Source organism: Saccopteryx bilineata, chromosome 2 (genome assembly GCF_036850765.1).
Source record: "Saccopteryx bilineata isolate mSacBil1 chromosome 2, mSacBil1_pri_phased_curated, whole genome shotgun sequence".
NCBI classification, from domain to species: Eukaryota; Metazoa; Chordata; class Mammalia; order Chiroptera; family Emballonuridae; genus Saccopteryx; species Saccopteryx bilineata.
The window spans coordinates 105,548,198-105,570,856 of record NC_089491.1 but is presented as its reverse complement, the minus strand read 5'-3'; the positions used below and the strand labels follow the sequence as shown (position 1 = coordinate 105,570,856).

General features: G+C 37.4%; 1 protein-coding gene across 2 annotated transcripts in view; it reads left to right on the top strand.

Moving 5' to 3' along the window:
• Positions 1-22,659, top strand: part of TMTC2 (transmembrane O-mannosyltransferase targeting cadherins 2) — a 420,661-nt gene that overhangs the window by 242,124 nt on the left and 155,878 nt on the right. For both annotated transcript variants that reach the window (XM_066257560.1, XM_066257561.1), the window contains exon 4: positions 5,174-5,288. In XM_066257560.1, coding sequence (XP_066113657.1) covers positions 5,174-5,288 — 115 coding nt within the window. The remainder of the gene's footprint in view (positions 1-5,173; positions 5,289-22,659) is intronic.

Genomic DNA, 22,659 nt, shown 5'->3' with positions numbered 1-22,659 from the left:
ATTTATCAAGGTCTCAGAGTAATCTGATCTCAAGCTGGTATTCTGTAACACTGTGTTATGTCACTCTCTCCTTCCTTCCCAGAATGTCCCCTTCCTTCCCCCTTCCACTTTCTCTCCCTCCTTTCTCTCTCCCATCCAGGGCAATCAAAGTTGTTCTTAAAATATATGCTTCATTGGGGAGTTTTCTTTTCTTTTCCCTGTTCCCCCAGGGCAGTGCCTTAATCAATAAAAATGGGAGAGATTTCATTTAGACAACACACAGGAAAGTTAGTTTCACTTTGCCCCAGATAACCTTGCCAATGATTTTGAATTTCTTAATTGTGTTCTTACTTTCAAATAACCATCTCCACCCTGGCTAGTTTTCTCAGAGGATAGAGCATCAGCCCAGTGTTTGGGCGTTCCAGATTTGATTCCTGGTATAAACACACATGAGAAGCAGCCATATGATTGTCTCCTCCTCCCTCTCCCCCCCTTCTCCTCCTGTGTAGCCAGTAGTTTATTGTTTCTAGTGTTAGCCCCAATGATGAGGATATCTTGGTTGATTGGAGCATTGGCCTCAGATTGAGGGGGGGAGTTACTGGGTGAATCCTGGCTGGGGCGCATACAGGAGTTTGTCTATCTCCCCTCCTCTCATTAGATAGATAGATAGATAGATAGATAGATAGATAGATAAATAGACAGACAGACAGCTAGCTCTCTCCTCTGTTGCCTATCCCTGTGGAGCCATCCTAATTTTTCCCTCTTTGCCCTCTTCACTCATTGCAGCTGCCTTTGACTGGTCTCTCTATTCACTCCTTTAGTTTCTTGCGAGTACCTCCTCCACAGAGGAGGCAGAGTAATCTTTTCAAAAATGCAGTCACATCAGAAAACTTCTCTCGGAAAGGCCTCCCCCACCCATTGCAAGTAAAAGCAGCTTTGGACTTATGACTCACCAGACCCTAAAGGACTCCTGCTTATCTCTGTTGACTTCATCATGGCTTTCCCTTTTGTTTTGCCTATACCCACCTGGCTGGCCTTTTTGTTCTTCTTGGAAATGATCAAATTCATTCTTGCTTTACATCCTTTGCTTTAACAATTCTCCTTATCTGGAATTGCCAATCTTAGCAAGCCTGGCTCCTTATCCTTTATTCCTTAGAGCAATGATTTTCAACCTTTTTTGAGCTGCGGCACATTTTTTACATTTACAAAATCCTAGGGCACACCACCTACCAAAATGACACAAAATGACACTCTAACACAGTACATATTATACATATAGTTAGTAATATAGTTTCTAAATGTATTTATACTCACTTAGTGTGCAACCTGGGCCTGTTTCGATGAACACAAAAGGGATATCCTGGCAGGAATGGTAGAAAGACACACATGAAGCTCTTCCTCAACAGTTCTCAGTCTCTCTCTGCTTTTAGTTTTTATCGCAGTCAAGCTTGAGAAGCTCAGCTCACATAGATATGTGGTTGAAAACGGGAGCAATGTCAAAATAGCTTTGTTGGCCAGAATGGGGAACTCCTTAGCAACAGATAACCAAAAACTGTCCAAAGGAAGATCAGCAAACTTTAGCTTTAAAGTTAGATAACATTGTGATGCATTATATATCACCCTCTGCGGGGGCCTCTTTTAAAAAGATAAAGGTCAAATATCTATATACACTATCAGGATAGACATAACCACCTGAGGCTGAGCTTCATCTAGTGGTGGCAACATTTACCTCCAGTCCTGACCAGAATTAGAAATCGGGACCATGAAGAGGAGTAGCAGCTTCAACTACTTGCCATGGCCACACAATGACAAGTGCCCGGCAGCCCGAGCGGGACCTTCCTGGGTGTGGATGAGAGTCGGCCTACTATTGGTTCATCGCTAGTGGTCGGGATGAATCCTAGAAGGTGATTGGTCAGTGAGCGTTCCCTGTGCCTCCACTCTTCCTGTCGCTGATAGCTGGAGAGATTGTGAGGGGAATGTTTATGTTCAGATGGAGGTGGCTGGTGGCTGGCGGCGGGCTGGATAAATATCCTCCACGGGCAGTATCCAGATGCAGGCGGTAGTTTGGGGACCCATGTTTAATTTCCCCACGGCACACCTGACCATGTCTCACAGCACACTGGTTGAAAAACACTGCCTTAGAGGTCAGTTTCCTATGTGTCTGTTATCTCTGTCTAAATTTGCCTTATGCACTCTGTTTTATTGCATATTATTTGGTGCACTTACCAGTATCTGCAGTTAGTACACTTATTCTATTGTGTGGTCCTCCCTTTCCCATCCCATTTCACTCCTCACTTCACACATTAGCTTTGACTGGGTGAGAACTGGCATGTCTGTACATTTCTGAGAGCCCAGCCCCTAAGGAAGTACCTAGCACAACAAAGGTGCTTAACAAATATCTGCTTAGTAAATGAATAAAATTCTGGATGAAGAAATGAACAGACACCAGAAAAGTGAACATATATTCTAGACACAAGTCTATGTCTGTTCACTTTTAACAAGAGAAACACACTGTTATTATTTGAGACATAAGTACCTGAAAATAAATGTCAATCTGTTTATCTGGAAATACACCTTAAAATATTTAAGGTAATTCCTTATTATAGTGGAGTTTTTTTGAGCATTTATGTTCTAAAACTGTTTTAGATAGGATGGCACCATAATGATGTTTTCCTGGTGCTTGAAATAATATTCGGATGCATTTCTCTAGAGTGATTTCAATGTGAATATATTTTCATTAACTAATGTGGCAATCAAATCAGAACTTTGGGACAGGTGAGTTGGATTGAAGAATAGCATGGGTAGTATAAGTTTCCATAGAGTCATACTTTATTAATTTGGAGGAGGGGTACATTTAAAGTACACATGATTTTATGCTTATTAATTTTGAAGAGAATTATAATTTCATTTACTATTTGTTTCCCCAACTTTGTATTTCTTGTTGCATTTAGTGTTTGTATTTGACAATAATTTAAAGTAACTCTTATCTTTCAATTTAAGGATTCAGTTTTCTATGGACTGATAATACTAAGGCCTAATTCATCGTGTATGTTGCTTTGCAGTGAACGATGAAATGTGGTATAAAAATGTTAGGTGGAAGGTGGAAAAAGTTTGGAAGCAGCTGGCCTTGGTTTGGAATCCCTCCTCTAATTAATACTCCAGTATTAACATGACAAGTTTTTAATGTTTTTGATTCTGTTTCCTCACTCACAGAGTGTACATGATATTTATGAACTGGACTGTATTTGAGAATTCAGCTGATGTGTTTAAGTGCCTGGCAAGGAATGTAGCATTATTAGGTTCTGGACAATTATAAGTTCAGTGCTTTTCCTCTTTTATCCACTAAAAGCAAGAAGGGATATTTGACTTTCCAAATACAAAAGATTATTATTCTGTATAAATAATAAAAGGGCATATAATGTGTAATATTTGACATTACCTTTATAATCAGTGCTTGAGACTGTGAACTGCAAAGAGCATCAACCACAATAATAATGATAATAGCAAATATTTATTGAGTGTTTGTCATGTGTCAGACATTGCCTTAAACACCCTATGTATATTAATTAATTTAATACTCATAACAGAGTCCATGAGATACTAATTATTTTTCCCATTTTACATATGAATAAACTGAGGTACAGTGTTAAATTATAGGGCACATAGGCACATTTGGGCTTACAAGATTCTATAGTTTTTTACGCATTAAAAAAATTAATACTTGCCTGACCAGGCAGTGGCGCAGTGGATAGAGCGTCCAACTGAGATGCAGAGGATCCAGGTTCTAGACCCCGAGGTTGCCAGCTTAAGCACAGGCTCATTTGGTTTGAGCAAAGCTCACCAGCTTAGACCCAAGGTCGCTGGCTTGAGCAAGGGGTTACTCATTCTGCTGTAGCCTCACAGTCAAGGCACATATGAAAAAGCAATCAATGGACAACTAAGGTGTCACAATGAAAAACTAATGATTGATGCTTCTCATCTCTCTCTGTTCCTGTCTGTCCCTATCGATCCCTCTCTTTGACTCTCTCTCTGTCTCTGTAAAAATAAATAAACAAATAAAATTAATACTTGAAAACCCCTTTCGTCTGACCTGTGGTGGCACAGTAGGTAAAGCACTGACCTAGAACCCTGAGGTTGCCGGTTTGAAACCCTGGGCTTGCCTGGTCAAGGCACAAATGAGAGTTGATGCTTCCTGCTCCTCTCCCCTTCTAACTCTCTCTCTCTCTCATTCTCACTAAAATAAATAAGTAAAAAAGAAAACCCCTTTCATTCTTCATTCATGTCAGTAATCACCCAAATAAGTGTATCTTGACACATAAACTTTCCCATCCCCAGCCTCTGGCTGGGGGAGACTCTGGTTTTAGGACTTGACACCCATCTCTTCCATGGTACAAAGGAAAGAAGATGGAGAAGCATCCCAGTTTGAGGGCTAGTTCTGCTTGAGAGCCATGCTATGTAGGCAGCTGTTGATGTTGTGACTTTTATTCTTTTAAATGTTGAGAAATCATGATTCTTTTGGGTGAGAACAAAGGGCACACAAAATATAAGGTTATTTTTAAGGGAGTACCAGTATGTGTGGAAGTACTGAGATACTGGTTTCCACACGAATGTATTTGTTAGCAGGAAAGGTATAAAAGAACATTGTATCTTAACAAATCATACATACTTAACTGTTTTAAGAAGCATATATTACTGATATGTTCAAATGCCTGATGGGCCTCTTTATAGCTTTGATCTTGTTTAGTTATCTTGCTTTTCATTCCCAGTTCTTCTGTGTCATTTATCAGTTTTTTAAATATTTGACTGAAATCTTTGTTTATTTTAAAGTGACTTCTTACAGTGTCTGATTCAGTAAGTATACAGTAATTTCAGGCCAAAAAGACCCCTATTGAAATTTGAAAGACCACAAAGTCTTTGTAGGTGATCTTATGATAACATTGTTCTTGGACTTATGATGAAGTGTATATTTGTATCAGCTCTGAGACAGAATAATTACTTTAAAATTTTTTAAGGCTTTGGTTGTATTTAATCCCCTGGTTTGATGGCATGTTAGGGTATAAAGGAAATACATTTTCCATCTTAAAAATATTTTATCAAGGTTTTCTCTCCCTGTGGTACTTCCTAATGGCCTGATACTATGTCGCATATAATTGGATGGATATTCAGCCTGAATACCTCTTTCTCTTCTTGGCAGCATGGGGTAACCTTGGAAATGTTCTGAAGAGTCAGAGTAAAATTTCTGAAGCCGAAAGCGCCTATAGAAATGCTTTGTACTACCGTAGCAACATGGCTGACATGCTTTATAATTTGTGAGTATGCATTGCTTTCTCTGGTTTTGTTTATCTTTGAAACCTGCGGTGAGAGGGACTATTGATTTCGCTACTGGAAATGGAGATGATGATAGCTGTTTTTCTGAAATAGCTTTTTCATTAATCATGTCTCAGAGACTAGTCGGTGGATAGTATTTGTGATTTCTTTGTTATGGGCAACCTTATTGATATTCATGTGTATTGATGAAACATGACTGAGTTTTTTTTGTTTTTTTTTGAAGTATGCCATATAACAAAACTTGGTTTAAATGCTTTTTGATTTTTTTAAAGTTTGTTCCAGTAATACTTAGATGGGTTCATAAAATAGACATGCTATGTTTGACACTTTATATAATTTATATCTTGATTATTAGTAATAACAGATTTTGTCCTCTCAAAAAATTTCTTGTCTCCAAGTATATGAAGAACATGTATTAAACCTGGGGTCGGTGAATAAGATAATGGCTCTTCTTTTTGCCCTCTCTCCAAAGGTACTAATAATTGGATTGGGATAATTGGAAAATTTAGAATATTTGTGTCTGCTAGATTAGAAAAACCCTTAGGGGGAAATTGGTTTTGTTCTATGAATGAGAAATCCTGGGCCTAGGGGGTACAGTGAGATGTGATTGGATAAATGCAAAATAACCCAAATCTCTTTTTTTGTCTATTTTATATTGGACACTCTTTTGTTTGTAAGTAATAGAAACCTATTCTAAACTTGCTTAAACAAGTCTTGGCCAGTTGGTTCAGTGGTAGAGCGTTGGCATGGTGTCTTGATGTCCCAGGTTTGATTCCTGGTCAGGACACACAGGAGAAGCGACCATCTACTACTTCACCCCCCCAATCTCTCTCTTTTTTCCTCACCCGCAGCCATAGCGCAAAAGTTTCAAGCAGTTCCGGGTGTGCTGAGGATGGCTCCATGACCTGGCCTCAGGTGCTAAAATAGCTTGGTTGCTAAGCAATGGCACACTGACCCAGAGGGGCAGAGCATTGCCTGGTAGGGGGCTTCCCGGGTTGATCCTGGTTGGGGGTACATGCAGGAGTCTGTCTCTGCCTTCCCGCATCTCAATTAAAACAAGCAAAAAATAAAAATAAAAACTTGCTTAAACACAAGAGATTTTATTAACTTCCACAGCTGACAATTCCTGGCATTAACTAGATGTGGCACAGTAGATCCAGGTGCTCTATTTTGTAGTAAGAATTTGTCTCCAGTTTGTAGGTCTGGTTTCCTCTGGGCTCATTTTCTTCTCTGTGGAACTCTGTTCACATCAATGGAATGTAATAGCCTCACCCCTCCATCTCAGAAGAAATCATCTTGGTGTCTCTATTAATCCAGGGCAAAGGTCTTGATTGATCTCCTGGGGTCATGTGCACTATCTTGGATGAAACACTGGGCAATGTGTTAGGTAGGGCCTGTAAGACAGCTCTGGTGAGAGTACCACCAAAGTTGGAACAGAAGGGAATGGAGGACCAATTTCCTGCAGGAAGGGACCAGGCAAAATATCCACTGCTTGTGTTTAGTGAACACTATGTAATATTGACAGTATCAAACTAACCTGTCAGCTTTAATGTTTAGTATGTATTTATGCCTAGGTTAAGATCTAAATCTTTTGTACTGTCTAAATCTGCAAGCACAGATAAAAGTAAAAATCAACAGAAAAAAACTTTTTTAGATATTTATTGGAAAGCAGACAGAGCACGATTTAATTTCCTGTTTATACATTTACCTTATTTTTCAATTCCTAGGCTTTAACCCTGGGATCTCAATATCGTACGTAGCCTGTGGTCTACATTAGGTCAGCATGTGTTTTGAGTTGACCAGTGTAGATTTAATTTTCTCTTTTTTTCCCCTAAAATGCCTTCAGATCGGAGCACATCCTCTCGGGTTTGTGATGTTTCTATGTTATTAATAGAACATTTTATTTCATGAGAAATAAAAGTCAATTTGATAATTTACACAAATATTCCTCTTTTTTTTAATCTTTTTTTTGTATCTGAAAGTAATGTTGTTGAAGGGCCTTTTGCCTTGCAACATGGGATGCGAGTTTTCGTCTGTGCTCATTCTTCAGGCATTTTCGGGGAGAAAGGAAGCTGGACAACCAGCACCTCTTTGTTGAATTTGTTCTTCTCTCTCTTATCCTTAGTTATCTACCTTTTGTTGTTAACTGTTGGGTAAGTGTTGAAAGAAAAAGGAAATGTGTCTATCCAGGCTTAACTTTTTCTGAGAAGATAAATTTATGCTATGGACAAATTCAGGTTACATGTAATCTTACCAGCTGCATCTTATAAAACCCCCTGTCTGGATGCATATATAAACTGTGAAAGCACCCATATATAGACCTCCTCAAACCCTAATGAAAAATCCTTCTGGAGAAATTATTGTTAACAAGATCAGGTTTGGTTTGTTTGTTTTTGTTGTTGTTTTTTTTCCCCTTACTAGTTGTCAGAAAATCAGATATGTCATAAGTGCATAGATAGCTCCAAAATATTTTTCCTAACATGACAGTTTTTTTAAACTACATTTAGCTGTTAGCTCAAAAGGAAAGGATTAAATTCCATAAGAAATGGCAATGATTTCAATGTATTAGATTATGTAACCCATGTGGTTGATATGCTATAATTATATTTCAAAATAATAAATTTTTCAATGAGTTTTTAAAAATCAAGTATCAATTAAGTGCATTAAGATAAATCTTTTATGACTCATAATATTGTTCATATATGTGATATCATATGTCCTTGGGAACAGACTTTTTCTTTTCTATTTATTTACATAGATAGGAAAAAAAAGTTTTCTAAAAAATAGTTTAGAAGGTATTTGGAAAAAAACCTTTTCTTTTGAGATATATATGCTATATTTATTACATAATGCTCTCAGATATATAGAAACTGCTCCTTGCTGTTTCAAATTTTGAAAGAAAATGAGTTTGCTTTGCTCAGTTTTGCCAGTAAGTAAACTTAACCTATTAATGCTCCATTGTGGTAGTAGCAGGTTTTAATTACTTTTCATGTCATTAATTATAGTTATGTCCCTTAAAGATGTTTTATGACCGAAGTTGGAAACTAATGAACATATATTAGTTGTATGAAAAACTCATATTCACTAATGAATTTTAGAAGGTTTTGGGAATTAAAAGCTTCTGTTAATCCTCTACTTAACTTTTAATCAGTAATCTAGATTCATTCAGTGTTCATAGAACTACCGCTTAGTAAATTATTAAAAATTTTTATATTGCTAGACATTTTTATTAGGAAAATAATCTGGAAATACATATCATTATGTAACTTCAAACAATGGTTATTAAAGTGAGGTAGCCCCCCATTGGCCAGCCACAGGGTGAGTCTAGGAGGTCAGAGATAATCCTTAAATTAATCCTTGTGTATTTTTTTAATAATTAAATTAAAAATAAAATATGAGCCCTGGCCGGTTGGCTCAGTGCTAGAGCGTCGGCCTGGCATGCAGGAGTCCTGGGTTCGATTCCCGGCCAGGGCACACAGGAGAAGCGCCTATCTGCTTCTCCACCCCTCCCCCTCTCTTTCCTCTCTGTCTCTCTCTTTTCCTACTGCAGCCAAGGCTCCATTGGAGCAAAGTTGGCCCGGGCACTGAGGATGGCTCTGTGGCCTCTGACTCAGGCGCTAGAATGGCTCTGATTGTGGCAGAGCGATGCCCCAAAATGGACAGAGCATCGCCCCCTGGTGGGCATGCCGGGTGGATCCCAGTCGGGCTCATGCAGGAGTCTGACTGCCTCCCCGTTTGCAACTTCAGAAAAATACAAATAAATAAATAAATAAATAAAAAATATCACTAGCACATTTAAATATACAGCTAAATATTGTTCTATGGGAGGATAGAGAAATGATTAGGGCAATTATTAAGTAATAGTATAAATGATATATGGCTATATCTGATGTTAGACAACATTACCTTATAAGATTTTTAAACTTTGAGGACAGTTTTTTGCAGGATTAATATCAAGTTATATATCAGAAACACATAGAAATGGTTCTATAAAAAGATGGAATAATATTGATTTTTTTCTTGATAGCAGTTATTTGAATTATGTATATGTACCAAGCACTCTTCTTAGTTCTTTACGTGTCTTCAAATGGAATCTACAAAATGAGTCATGTACACTCAGAACAGTTTATCTAAGGTCATACAAATAGTAGAGGAGCCAGAATTTGAACTGATGGTATTTTACTTTATTTATTTTTATTTTATTTTTATTTTATTGAGAGAAGGGAAGGCAGAGACAGACTCCCACATGCATACCAACTGGGATCCACCTGGCAAGCCCACTAGGGGTGATGCTCTGCCCATCTGGGGCATTGCTCTGTTGCTCAGCAACCGAGCTCTTCTTAGCACCTGAAACGGAAGCCATGGAGCCATCTTCAGTGCTCAAGGCCAGGTCACTCCAATGAAGCCATGGCTTCAGGAGTAGAAGAGAGAAAGAAGCGAGATGGAGGGGTGAAGAAGCAGATGGGCACTTCTCCTGTGTGCCCTGACCTGGAATCAAACCTGGCACATCCACGCAGTGGGCCGATGCTCTACAACTGAGCCAACTGGCCAGAACCAACCAGAGTATTAATTTATTAAAATTCAATATTTCACATAACTAAGTTTTTTAAGATCCAACTTAAAAGATCTGCAATATGATGTTGGGTCTTTTTTTCAAGTATAGTAAATCTTCGGAGACCAAGTGAATGGATTGTGGCTCAGTGATTCACACTGTCAAATTTCACAAACATATAGTTAGCTTTCAACCTTGTCCCTGCACCACTCACTGACTTTGGAGTAGAATTGATTTCTAGGCTGAAAAATACTCAGCTGATACTCTTTCATTGTTGTTACTGTTTGGTCTCAGTCCCTGTTTCAAATGATATTTAAATAGGTAATTTGAATATGAGTAATTATCCAATCTGAGAAGCTAGGAAAGAAGCAGTTAAATTAACTAATAAATTTAAATAAAGTAAAAGGAAAGAAAATATTAGTAAAGTAGAATAAAAGAGCTTGTTCTTTAAAAGATGAACAATTTCTGTCAATGGTCATATGACACAAAATAGAAAATCTCAAATATACAACATTGAAAATCAGAAAGGGGCTACAACTAGATATATGGAAACTTAAAATAGCAAAACCTTACTTATATGAAAATCTTAGATATATTTGAAATCTATAGATAAATGTTTTTTTATGGGAAAATATAAATGGCCAATATTGGTACAAGATGAGGTAGATGATCTTGATAAAAAACCTTGGAAAATTTTAAAAAACTACATTAAATAATTTTTTGCACTAGGAATCAAGTTAAGGAATTTCATTAATTCTCTCAAATCTTTTATTTTAATTTAAAAAGTTTAAGTTATTGATTTGAGATAAAGAGAGAGGGTCCGATCAACAATTTGTTCCACTTATTTATGCTTTCATTGGTTGGTTCTCGTATGTGCCCCGACTGGGGATCAAACCTGCAACCTTGGCGTATGAGGATGATGCTCTAAACAACTGAGTGACATGGCCAGAGCCTTGTCAAATATTGTATGAAGTGATGTTTCTTGTGCCTAGTTAGTTACACTCTCCATTTATTTTTGTGAAGCTAGATAAAACTGATAGCAAAAAAGTCCGACTGTATTTAACATCAAGAATCAAGAGAATAACAGCCTTCAGTACTTCCACCCCCCTTAAAGAAATCCAAAACAAAGCAAAAAGCAAACAAACAAGAACAAAATAACGGAACCAGGACAGGCCAATTAGACTTATTAATATAATTGTTGACATGTCTTAAAATTAACATAGTGGGTGTAGCAGCCTATTAAAGATTAAAACACCACTATCAGATGACATTTATTTTTAGATTTATGGTATTCAATATTACCATTCAGTTACTATATTCTTTTAATTTAAAAGGTCAGAAGAGGAAAAATAGATGATCATCTCTAGAAATGAGAAGAAAGTTTTTGATCAACAGCTGCCTCAGAGAAGACATATAAATAAACTAGGAATAAATAAATACTTCCGTAACATAAAGAATGTCTAAAGTTAATATTGAAGCACAGCAGTCATTTCTATCCATATTCAGCTTACTGAAGTTGTGGCAATTTCTTATTGATAATTGTATTTTCCCATACTTAGAGGAGTTCCAACTGTATTTGTTGATTTTATAAATGAATTGTAAAATCCATATCAGAGCAGAGAAGATCTCATTTGCCAATGTAAGTGATAAAATTAGTAATGGGTATTAGATAACTACACTTTTTGAATTGTGTAAATATATTTTCATCATTATTACTAAACAAGTTCAGGTTATAAGAAGCATTGAACTAGATATCTAGAGTTGTATTTTCTTGCAATTTTAGAAACAAACACATTTCACATTTGGGTTGGTTTGTGCGGTGTTTAGCTAGGACTGCCGTAACAAGGGACTACAAACTAGATGGCTTCAAACACTGGAAATTGATTAATTCACGGTTCCGGAGGCTAGCAATCTGAGACGGTGTCCACAGGCCAGGCTCCCTCAGGAACCTGTAGGGGAAGTCTTTCTCACCTCGTCCTGTGGTTTGCTGGCATTCTCTGGAGTTCCTTAGCTTGCAGCTGCATTACTCTGATCTCTGCCTTTGTCATCACGTAGCATTTTCCCTGTATTTCTGTCTTTACAGCCTCTTATAAGGAAACTAGTCATACTTAATTATGGGCTCATCCATGTTAATTTGACATTTTACATCTGAAGTGACTATAGTTCCCCAGAAGTTCATATTCTGAGGTACTGGGGGTTAGGATCTCAACATATCTTTTTTTGGAAGAGGTAGTTTAACCAGTAACAGCTGCCTTTTGGAAGGTTCAGTTTAGGAGCGATATGGCCCAGACAGTAGAGTTTAATGGGTAAGGGGCTCAGGTAAGACTCCTTTATGAAAGTAAAATTTTGCACAGAATTTTAACACATTTGTAGATTTCATGATGCCAAGTACTTCGTCCTAAGAGGAAGTAACTTAGGAGGATACAGCAGTGAGGGAAATGTTGGGTGCAGAATTTTTACCATAGATCCAATTCTAATGATAAATGGATAATTCAGGACTGGGTTTTGAAACCTCTGTGAGATTAGAAGGATCAAAGATTATAGAATGGACGTGGTGGTGCCAGCCAGCATGGAGCTGAGCCATGTTTGAGCTGCGCTGGAGCATCAGGGGAACCCAGAGCAGGGAGGACTGGTGCAAACGGAAGGAAAAGTAACTGTTGTCCGTAAGGCAAGAGCTAGGACAGGGTTTCCCACCAAGTTCCCTGGATGTGTGTGTCTGTGTATGTGTGTATGTGTTAGGGACAGAAGAGGGGGTACAAAGGTAAGCAGAGTGGTCTCCCAAAATAGAGAATTCAGTAAATACCATCAAACAGGAGTGCGTTGGCATGTCTGATAGAAAGTACATGGAGCTGAGATTTTGGTGAGATTCCATTAGCCTGGGTCCCTAGGGCTCTGGATACACAATGCCCTGTACTGATTCCTGGAATGAGGTGGGCAGCTTCCAGCGACCTACCTGTTTACATAGCAAGACCATTTTTAAATGGCTGTTCCTGATTGTTTAGACATTTTTTTTTTTCAAAATATGCCTGATTCCATGTTTTTTTGTTTGTTTTTATGTTTATTTTGCTCTGATTTTTAGTCGAATTGTCTTTCTTGGAGTTTTTCTAATTATCTCATATTCTTTTTTGCTGGGAGGCCTCTGCACATGCTGTTTTTTTGCCTGCAGCATTTTCTGCCATATTCTCCCCTTCTGACCTGTTTCCACCCTGCTTTCCACCCTGCTTTCCACCCTTTCTGCTTGGCTAATATCTAAGCATCCTTCATATCTCAGCTCATATCTGTTCCAGGAAAGATTTCTTGATTTTTCCTATTTCCAGAATTGGATGATAGGGACCTTTCCCCAATCTCACCAGAGCTATTAATACTTGGCTCTTCTTATTCTGAGTCATAATAATATTAGTGACGCCATGTTCCCTTTAATGACAGCATAATCTCTTTAAAGTGAGGGGGGGCTTAGATAGCATACTATTCCCAGTGCCCGGCACAATGCCAGACAAATGGGTTTGAAATTATGTATTTGTTTATGAACAGGCTAATGAATGAGTTACACTATAGTTATGTTGATTAAGACACTAATGAATGGATTATTAAACTAATAAGTGATGAGTAATAAACCAGTGAATAAACTAATGAATAAAAATACAGCAACAAAGTTTAAGTTTATTGGATAACAATCTTGTGTTCTTGCCCATTATACTTAACTAGTCTGCTTACTTCCCAGTTTGTGTTATTGTCCATGTTTACTTATCTGACTTTTTATATTGATTTATTCTACAACTTTTTTTCTGAAAATTATCACTGTCCAAAAAACATAAGAGCAGTAAAATTTTCTCACAGAGATCATGATTATTGTATACATACGGATGTGAGATAAAGATTCTGGAGTATATAATCTAGTGTCATGGCTTGAGTTTGTTCTGTTTCTCCCACCAAATCCTAGAAATATTTTCTTTGTTACAAACATGGAGCACAAACTTTATTTTTTTTAGAATCAGTAAGAGAAGATAATGGATATATTACTTAACTGGAAAAGTAGCCAAGGGATGTTTCAATTGTAATATTAACCATTTCTCCAGGCTAAAAATATAAGCCTAACCTTTACGGAGAATATTTTGGAAAGCAAAAATTAGTGATCATTAGTGAAACTAGGGCAGATTATGCATAATGATTTCCTGAACCCTCTATATGCATTTGTGCCATAAATTCTTGAATTATATTTTAGCATTAATTTATCCATACTTGAATTTTGGCCACAATGTACTATACTGAAGAAATATGACCAAGTCTATCTTGTCAAGATGCCAGAATAGGTTAAGGCACCATGATTACTATAATAATGACCTGAATCATTTTATAGCAGGAAGAAGAGGTCAGAAATGATTTTATGGGGAAGCTATAATTAGAAGACATCCAGATCAATTTGAAAAAAAAAAAGTACAAGATGAAACATGTTCTACTGCAGGTTTTATGGTGTTAAGCATCATATGTAATTATTAGTAAAATTTACAAATTGTATGTAACGTGACACCTCATCTATTAGTATTCAGTAGTATTGATTGAGCTTTTGCAAGTGGACTGAGGGAAGAAATTGGATTTGTTCAGGTGCCTGGTGCTCAGTTGCCTGGGGTAATCAGTCCCAGAAAGACCTACTTAGATCACAAGGACACACAGGTTGACGAGAAATGCCCTGTGTACCAGTGTTTTCATGGAATTTTCTCCACTATATTGTTACTGGTACTAGAAAGACTGAAAGTCCAGTCCAGGGTATATGGGAATCATAAGTCATTTGATGAGCTTATCTATCTGTATATTGAAAACATTCAATTTATAAGAACCTCATGCTACAGAATATTGGATGAATTAATTTATAACAACATAATCTAAGCCTGATGCTATCAAATCCCTTGGCTGAAGTTCCTTCTTCCATGGAAAGGGCTGGGATTGTGCTATTGATATTTTCCTTTGTAAATTCGTAATTACAGAGCTTTCTTCAGAGTCACACTACCTGCTCTTCCATGCACACGTTTACATTTTGTACACAGTTGTGTTCATATAGTTAGGTAAGTGACACTACGTAGCTGCTAGTTGGTGAGCCATCTTCTTTCCATGGTTCATTTTGTACATTTGTTCTCTGATCCATTGTGAGCTGGTTTTACTGTTTAGCTTTCAGGGTGAAATCCCTTTTCTTACCACTCTAAAATCCCTGATTTCTGTAACAGATATGTCAGCACTAGTTTTCACACATTTCTGATTAAATAATGGTCAATTTTAAAGTCTGGTTAATACTGATTACATCTTCTGAGTGCATTCATAAATGAGAGCAGATTTGCAAATCCATGTGTTGGAAATAAGGATTCAGTGATTTATTCAACAAATATTGAGTACCTTCAGAGCGACAGGCATTGTATTAGATAGTGGGAATAGCTGACAAAGAGTGTAATTTCAGCCCTTAAGTAGCTTGAAATTTGAGTGAAATATGTAAGTAATAAAGTAATGTCTTTTCCAAGAGATTTGCTTGTATTTTCAAGAGATGGCAGAGAAAGAGAGCTAACTCAGCCTGGAGAGAAAAAAAAGATAAAGAAAAGAGAAGTCACACTTGGAAAACAAATGGATAATGTAGTTTGGAGGGAAATTGTTTAGTTTTTGCTATGAAAGTTTCAAATAACTATTGGGCTTCCACTAGGCTACCGGAATGTGTTTCTATGGCTCATGAGAGCATTCTGGAATAGAGGGTGTAAGCTTTGGAGTTGTAATTATCTAAGTAGGTCACTTGAAACTAATTGTATATTTGTGTGTGTGTGTGTGTGTGTGTGTGTGTGTGTGTGTGTGAAAGAGAGAGAGAGAGAGAGAGAGATGTATAAGGGTAAATGAAGCAAGGACCATGAATGGCAGCATAGAGAATACTTATACTTAAGTTTGGTAGAGAAAGTAGAACCATAAGATGTGCCAAGGAGAAGGAAATAAGGCTCGGGTATTTGATGACATTGAACCTGATGGATACATAGGATGTTAAGAACGTTGAAAATGGTCAAAAGATCATGTACTGTGAAGTTAAGAATTTCCATGGGCTTTTATGTCCCCACAGAAAAAAAAATAGTGGCGTGAATCATGGGTTTAGAAATTTGGATATATTATTCACTTCTGAATGCAGTACAGATTAGCATCTAGCCATTATGAAGCTATAGGCTATGCCAGAGAATAATTTCATTCTGTGAAATGCATGGACACAATGGCCCAAGAACTGAAATTCACACTAGAGCTCCTTAGGGACTGGAGATATAAATTATTTATGTCCTTGTATTCAGCACATGGTGAAGTCCTAGATACTTCCTTGGTACTCAGTGAATGCTTTTGAATAGAAGTAAATTAAACCACTTACTATTTCATACTTATTTCTTTTACAGCAATAGAAACTACACATTGTTGTACCAGTGTCTGTAATTGTCTGCCGGAACTAACTGCTAAGCCTTGCCCTAGCCACCCTAACCTAAAGTAAAGTTGGGGAAATCAGAGTCCTTTTAGAAATCAGAGCCTGGCAAGAGAGTGAAAATTAAATCATTCCTTATTTGTATTATTGTTTTCTATAGCAAATGTAATTTCAAAATGGCACTGTGTGGATCATACTTTTCCAGATAGAAATATTCATTCAGGATTAACTGTATTGAAAGAGTTAAACTATTTTCCATGTTGGAAAAATGATGAAAGGCATTTTTCTGAAATCTCATTAAAATGGCCTTTAATTTTATAGCCATTTTCATCCAGAGCACCATAGGTAAATTTGAGGACATGATTTAGAAAGCCCATAAAAGAGGTTTGTAAAGAAATTCACAATCATATCCTGTTTTATTGCCATTTGTTTGGATTAACTTTATAACTGCTTGAAAGTTGCTTAAATGGCTAGAAGCAGTTTTTTGTTGTTCCTAAAATTATGCTCACATGGAAAGTATAGGCTGATATGTAGCAGAATTTCAAGTAAATTAACTTCAGTGTTCTCAGAAGGAGGTTTTGCATTATGGAAAAAGAAAGTATCCCTTTTCTTCTGTTCCTGTAGAAAAATGAACAGATGTTAATCTGTTACTGTGTAGCTCCAGTCAGTCCTCTGCAGGGTTCCAATTGCTCTGACTTAAGAATTATTTTCTAGACACACCAGGAAATATTGTAATATTGTCTTCCATTTAATTTCTCTTCTCTTAGACAAAACCTACCTATGCTTTGCCTATATGATGGAGAAGTGGCTTAAAGTAATACTCGAGTTTGAGGACTTCTAGATATTAAGAATGAACTAAAAAATATCTTGTCATCTGCTTATTTTTATTTTAGGTGTGATTTATGTAACTAGCCTATTAGGTAGTTTCTATGGCTAAATTATATCTGATAACACTATTGTGTTGAGTTTCTTGCTTCAAAGAATTGCATGCGATTCCCAGCTGAACCCTATTTAAATGCTAACTCTCACACTCCAGCTTTCCTTAGCTTGATTTGATTTTTAGATATTACATTTATCATGAACAATACCTTCTCATGAACAATATTATCTTCTAACTCTATCTAGTCATTAAATACACATTTCTAGTTCGTTTTGTAGACTGCTAACACGGACAATCCATGAAGGCAGGGTTTTTGTACAGATCCTAAGTGCCTGGCATAGTGCTTAGTTCACAGTACAAGCTCAATAAATACTTACTGAATGCATATTTTATACATGCTGTCTGTAATTTAGTTACGTAGATTCTTCTTCAATGCATTGTGTACGAAGGGTGCAGCATGGGTTATTCTAGAAAGTTTCCTTGCCCCTTTCTGTTTCTTCCTCTGTCCCCCTTCTGCAGAATCCAGGAGCACCTAAGGCTGTCCTTTTTGTTTACATCTCCACTGTTTTTAATTACAGTGTGCCCCACTTTTGTTTCACCCCTAGGGGCCCTTGTTGGAGATATCTAGATGGGGGTTTGGTGAAGGGCAAGAGGGAGGAATGATCTCATCTTGTAATGAGGACAGTGTGAGGACATTTTTCTCCAATCTTCTAAAGTAGGAGAACTTGATCCAGCCGGTTCTTATGACCTATCTCATCAGCAGTCTCAGAAAATGGCCGCAGGCACTTCCTTAGAGAGTAGAAATCCCAGGTTAGGAGAAGAAACTGAGGTGTCCTGAAGTCTGAAGGAAGACCAGGTTCTAACACCATTTCTAATCCATGAACAGCCTTTTTGTTTTTATTTTGCTTTAATGATTGTATGAATATATGTATCCCATGTCTCTTTGCCTGTTTGAAATAAAAATCTTTATAAAAATCTCTAATTCTTGAAGACAAGATTTAGGGGTTGGCTGCACATCTGGGATGTGAAACTTACTCGTTCTCCTGAAACTTAGGGTTGGAGAAGAGAGTGCAACTTTAAGCAAAAACAACACCTGCTAGGAAGGAAAGACAAGTAAGTTGGCCAATTTCTAGGCCCTGTTGTTAGAGAGAGAGAGAGAGAGAGAGGAGCATTCAGGGCTGAGAATTTTCTCTGGGGCCAGGCCAGTACCTTTATAGAACATAAAGGTGGAATAAATGGAAAAGAGAATAAAATCAGTTGCTACTGAAAATGTTCACCAGTTTTCTCTTCATTTGGCAACTACAGTCGATAACTTTCCATCATCCCATTTATGCCTTTTGGTTCCCCTGCAGCTGTTTTTGTCTGTCTCCAGCCTTAGGCCCCAATTTGCCTCCTGCTCCCACCACTAGTACCAATAAGTGATGACTGCTGCCATGACGGATGGATGGGTCTCGGCGCTCTTTGACCCCTGTGTTGGGTGAATGGACGTCCCTCCTAAGCACCAAAATGAAACTACAAAGGCAGTTTTAGATAACATTCTTATAAATGATGTTTTCCTTCTGTTCCACAAGTACTTCAGGAGATGTGTATGAGTGAACTGTTTCTAGGTTGCAAAATCTATTGCAAGCGAGAAAGAGATAGACTCCGATGTTCATTTCGGAACTCATCTTGCTTGTTCTTAAGTTAGAAACTGCTTGTATGACCTAACACCTATTCCTGCTGGTCTGTGAGATACATGATACCTTTCCCCTTCCATAATTTATTGCTTCAACAGCAGACTTTTGTTAGAGCACTGCTGCTAAGGGACAAAGAAAACACCCACTTTGTTGAACATTTATGTTTAAAGTGAGTACATTGCACTAAATCACTGTGGGCCCATGGGAGCATCTCTAACCTGAATCATAACCACATCTATGATGGAATCAGGCTCTGAAGGGTTGTTTTTTTTTTTCCGTAATTTTTTTTTAGTGTGTTGATTCTTGTGGAATTCACAAACATTCTCCTGACCCTCTGGCCCCCCCTCGTCGTCCCCCCCCCCACACACACACATTGTCTGAACAAATGAGTCTAAGTGAGGTTTCTTGCTATGGACTTCCACAGTACGTACTATGTTATAGTACCCTGTATACAGTTTTGTTACAGCTTTTTAAATTATTTCTCTTTTCTGATCTAAATCTCTATAATGGAATTTTCAAAATATATTTTGGATGAGTGAATGAGCAAATCAACTGTTTAATTGCATTGACTCTCATGGAGTAGGACAGTCTTTGGCCTATGCTTGTATTTCAGCTAGGGGTTTCTCCACTGTGATTGCACACCCTCCAACTGATAAGAGTGTCTCCTTCAAGAAACTGCATAGCAATTGGTCATTTATGTTGGATAATTCCTATAAACTGTAAAGAATAAATACAAAATCTCCAACTAGGCTTAAAGTTAAATGATTGGGAGTTAATGCCTTTAATTTTTGTTAGGTGGGTTTTTTTTCAGTTGTTAATTATTTTTGCTTTAAATCATACTATTGTCTTATAGGATGAAGGAATTATTTGAAAGAGATTTGACCGCTATCCTAGGAAATAAATATAAGCCTACCAGAACGATATTTGTTTTCTGGTAGGGGTAAGAGGGAGGAAGAAGAATAAGTTTCCCTTTTAAATAATTTAACTCTGTGTTACCTTGGCATGATGGAAACATAAACTTAATAACATGGGCTTAGCAAGTGTCCACCAGTAGATGAGTGGATGAAAAAGTTGTGATATGTTTATACTCTGGAATGTTATGCAGTCGTGAAAAAGATGTACATCCTACCTTTTGTCACAGCATGAATGGACCTGGAGATTATGATGCGAAGTCAAATAAGCCAGGCAGAGAAAGACAAGTACCATATGATCTCACTTATATGTGGAATCTAATGAACAAATAAAACTGTATATATATACACACATACACACATCAGTATATATATATCTAATACAGAGACACAGACAACAATGTGGTGGTAGACAGGGAGGTGGGCACAGGGGGGAATGGGGACAAAGGGACAGTGGGTGCACAATACAGTCAGTGCGCAGATGATGTTTTATTGAGTTGCACACTAAACACCTGTACTCCAATAGATTCAATTAAAACAAACAAAAACCATGGGCCTGGTATTACACAGAACCGGATCAAACGTCCATGTATAGGTCCTGTGACAGGCTTTGGTCATATTGCTTAATCCTTATTTCTCCTCTGCAAAATTGGGTTCTGACATCTCCTCTTGTTGTAGCAAAGATGAAATAAAATGCCAAGAAGCTTGATATATTTCTATAATAAGAAACACAGAAAAGTTTGGTAGTTGTTAATTTTATTCTGTGTCTAGCTGTACACTGGCTGCAGCTTTGTGAGGCGGAACCTGTACTCACCAGTAGATCTTTCCTTGGAAAAGAGTAGGCCTTGAGTAAAAGAGTAAGTAACTCAAGGAGACTCCTTTAGAACTTGTATTAGTCAGGGTTCTCCAGAGAAATGAACCAATAAAGGATATATATGAAGGAGAGATTGATTACCAGGTACTGACGCCCATGATTATGAAGACTGACAGTCCCGCGCTCTGCCCTCTGCGAGCCGAAGACTCAGGAAGGCTGGTGGTGTAGGTTGAAGGCTTGCTCTAGATTCCAGTCTGAGTCCGAGAACCTGAAAACCAGGCGGTCTCAGGGCAGAAGGCCATTGTCCTCAGCTCGGGCAGAGAGAGAGGAAGCTAATTCTCCTCTTTAATGTATTCAGGTCCTCCACTGATGGGATCACCCCCACACCCCTTGAGGAAGGTAATCTGCTTTACGCAGTCTACTGAACAAAATGCTAATCTTTTCCAGAAGCATCCTCACAGGAAACTCTCAGAAATAATGTTTAAACAGCTATCTGTTATCCATTGTGAAGCTGACACATAAAATTAGCAATCACATGAGCATATTGGTTATGATGTATTTCTTGGTAATGTTGATTGGCTTTGGAGGCTATAGTCTATTTACATTTGAAGCTAATGAAAGGTGTTTATTGGGATGGATATGTATATAGAAGAAAAAAGAGAATTTTGTTGAGAGAGACAATGAAGAAGCACTGAACATAGGAACCAGAAAGAGGGCAATTTTTTTTTAAAATTTTTATTTATTTATTCATTTTAGAGGGGGGGGAGAGAGAGAGAGAGAGAGAGAGAGAGAGAGAGAGAGAGAGAGAGAGAAGGGGGAGGAGCAGGAAGCATCAACTCCCATATGTGCCTTGACCAGGCAACCAGGTGACCGGGTTTCGAACCGGCACCTTCAGTGTTTCCAGGTTGACGCTTTATCCACTGCGCCACCACAGGTCAGGTGCAATTATTATTAATCCTTAAACTAAGAACAGGGACATCTTCCTAGAGAACCAATGTGGGTAATGGGGGAGACAGTGTGATTTGAAGCCTAGCAGCTCTGAATTTGAATCTTATCTTGAGACTTGTCAATTGTGTTATTGTGGGCAAGCTTAACTTCTGCCCTGATGTTTTTTTATATATATTTAAAGTCAAAAGTAACAATATTTTATATTGTTAATTGTAAGGATGAAAAATTATTATGTGGAAAGCATTATTATCAAAACACTCAGTATGAAATGTCTTTCTGTTTAAGTACTGTTTTTGTAACTAGGAAAGTATGTTTACATCTATTATTATTTTATGACATGTAGGTGAAAATATAACCTTTAATTATATATTCAAAAGATAGGTATAAAGTGAATTATGCATATATTAATATACAATGTAGTTCTGTAAATCCCAGATCAACAATAATTAACTATATAGATTTATTGAATAAACATTCTGATTTTGGGGCTACTTATTTGTAAAATGGAGATTATACCTTTATGGGTTTATTGTGAGAATTACATAAGATAGGACTGGACCTGTAACAGAATACAAGTGGACTTTTATAGGCTAAAGAGGCTTATTTATGTCAAATTCTAACACAGGAGAAATACCTTTGTAAGGAATGCGCACATATTTTAAAGACATAGTACTATAGTAAGAATATATTTCTTAAGACCCTAAACAAAAATTAATTTAAAAATTTAAAAAAGAAAGTTACAGCTTGGTCATTTTTTTCCTAGTATTAACTGAGTAAGTTTTTGGTAATGCATTTGAGATGTTTCAAATAATCATTTTAATCAGATTGCCTACTGCTCCATTTTTGACAGGTTAGAATAAAAATTTTTTCTTTATGAAATCAGCTGTCGTTCTACTTTATTTAGTTGTCAAAGGCTAAACAAAATCCAATTTAGAACAAACAGGTCTGTGTCAAAACAATACTGCCGAAAAGGAGGCTTCAGTGTATTTTCTGAAGCCTGCTTGGCAGTTATGTGAGATTAGCAGTTGGTTCTCGTCATGTGGTTGCTGTCTTCTTCTCCATCTCCGTTTCCATTCCTCTCCATGGGAGAAAAATGCGGGATGGGAAAACCACTTGCTCATTATCCTTCCCAGTGGCATTTAAC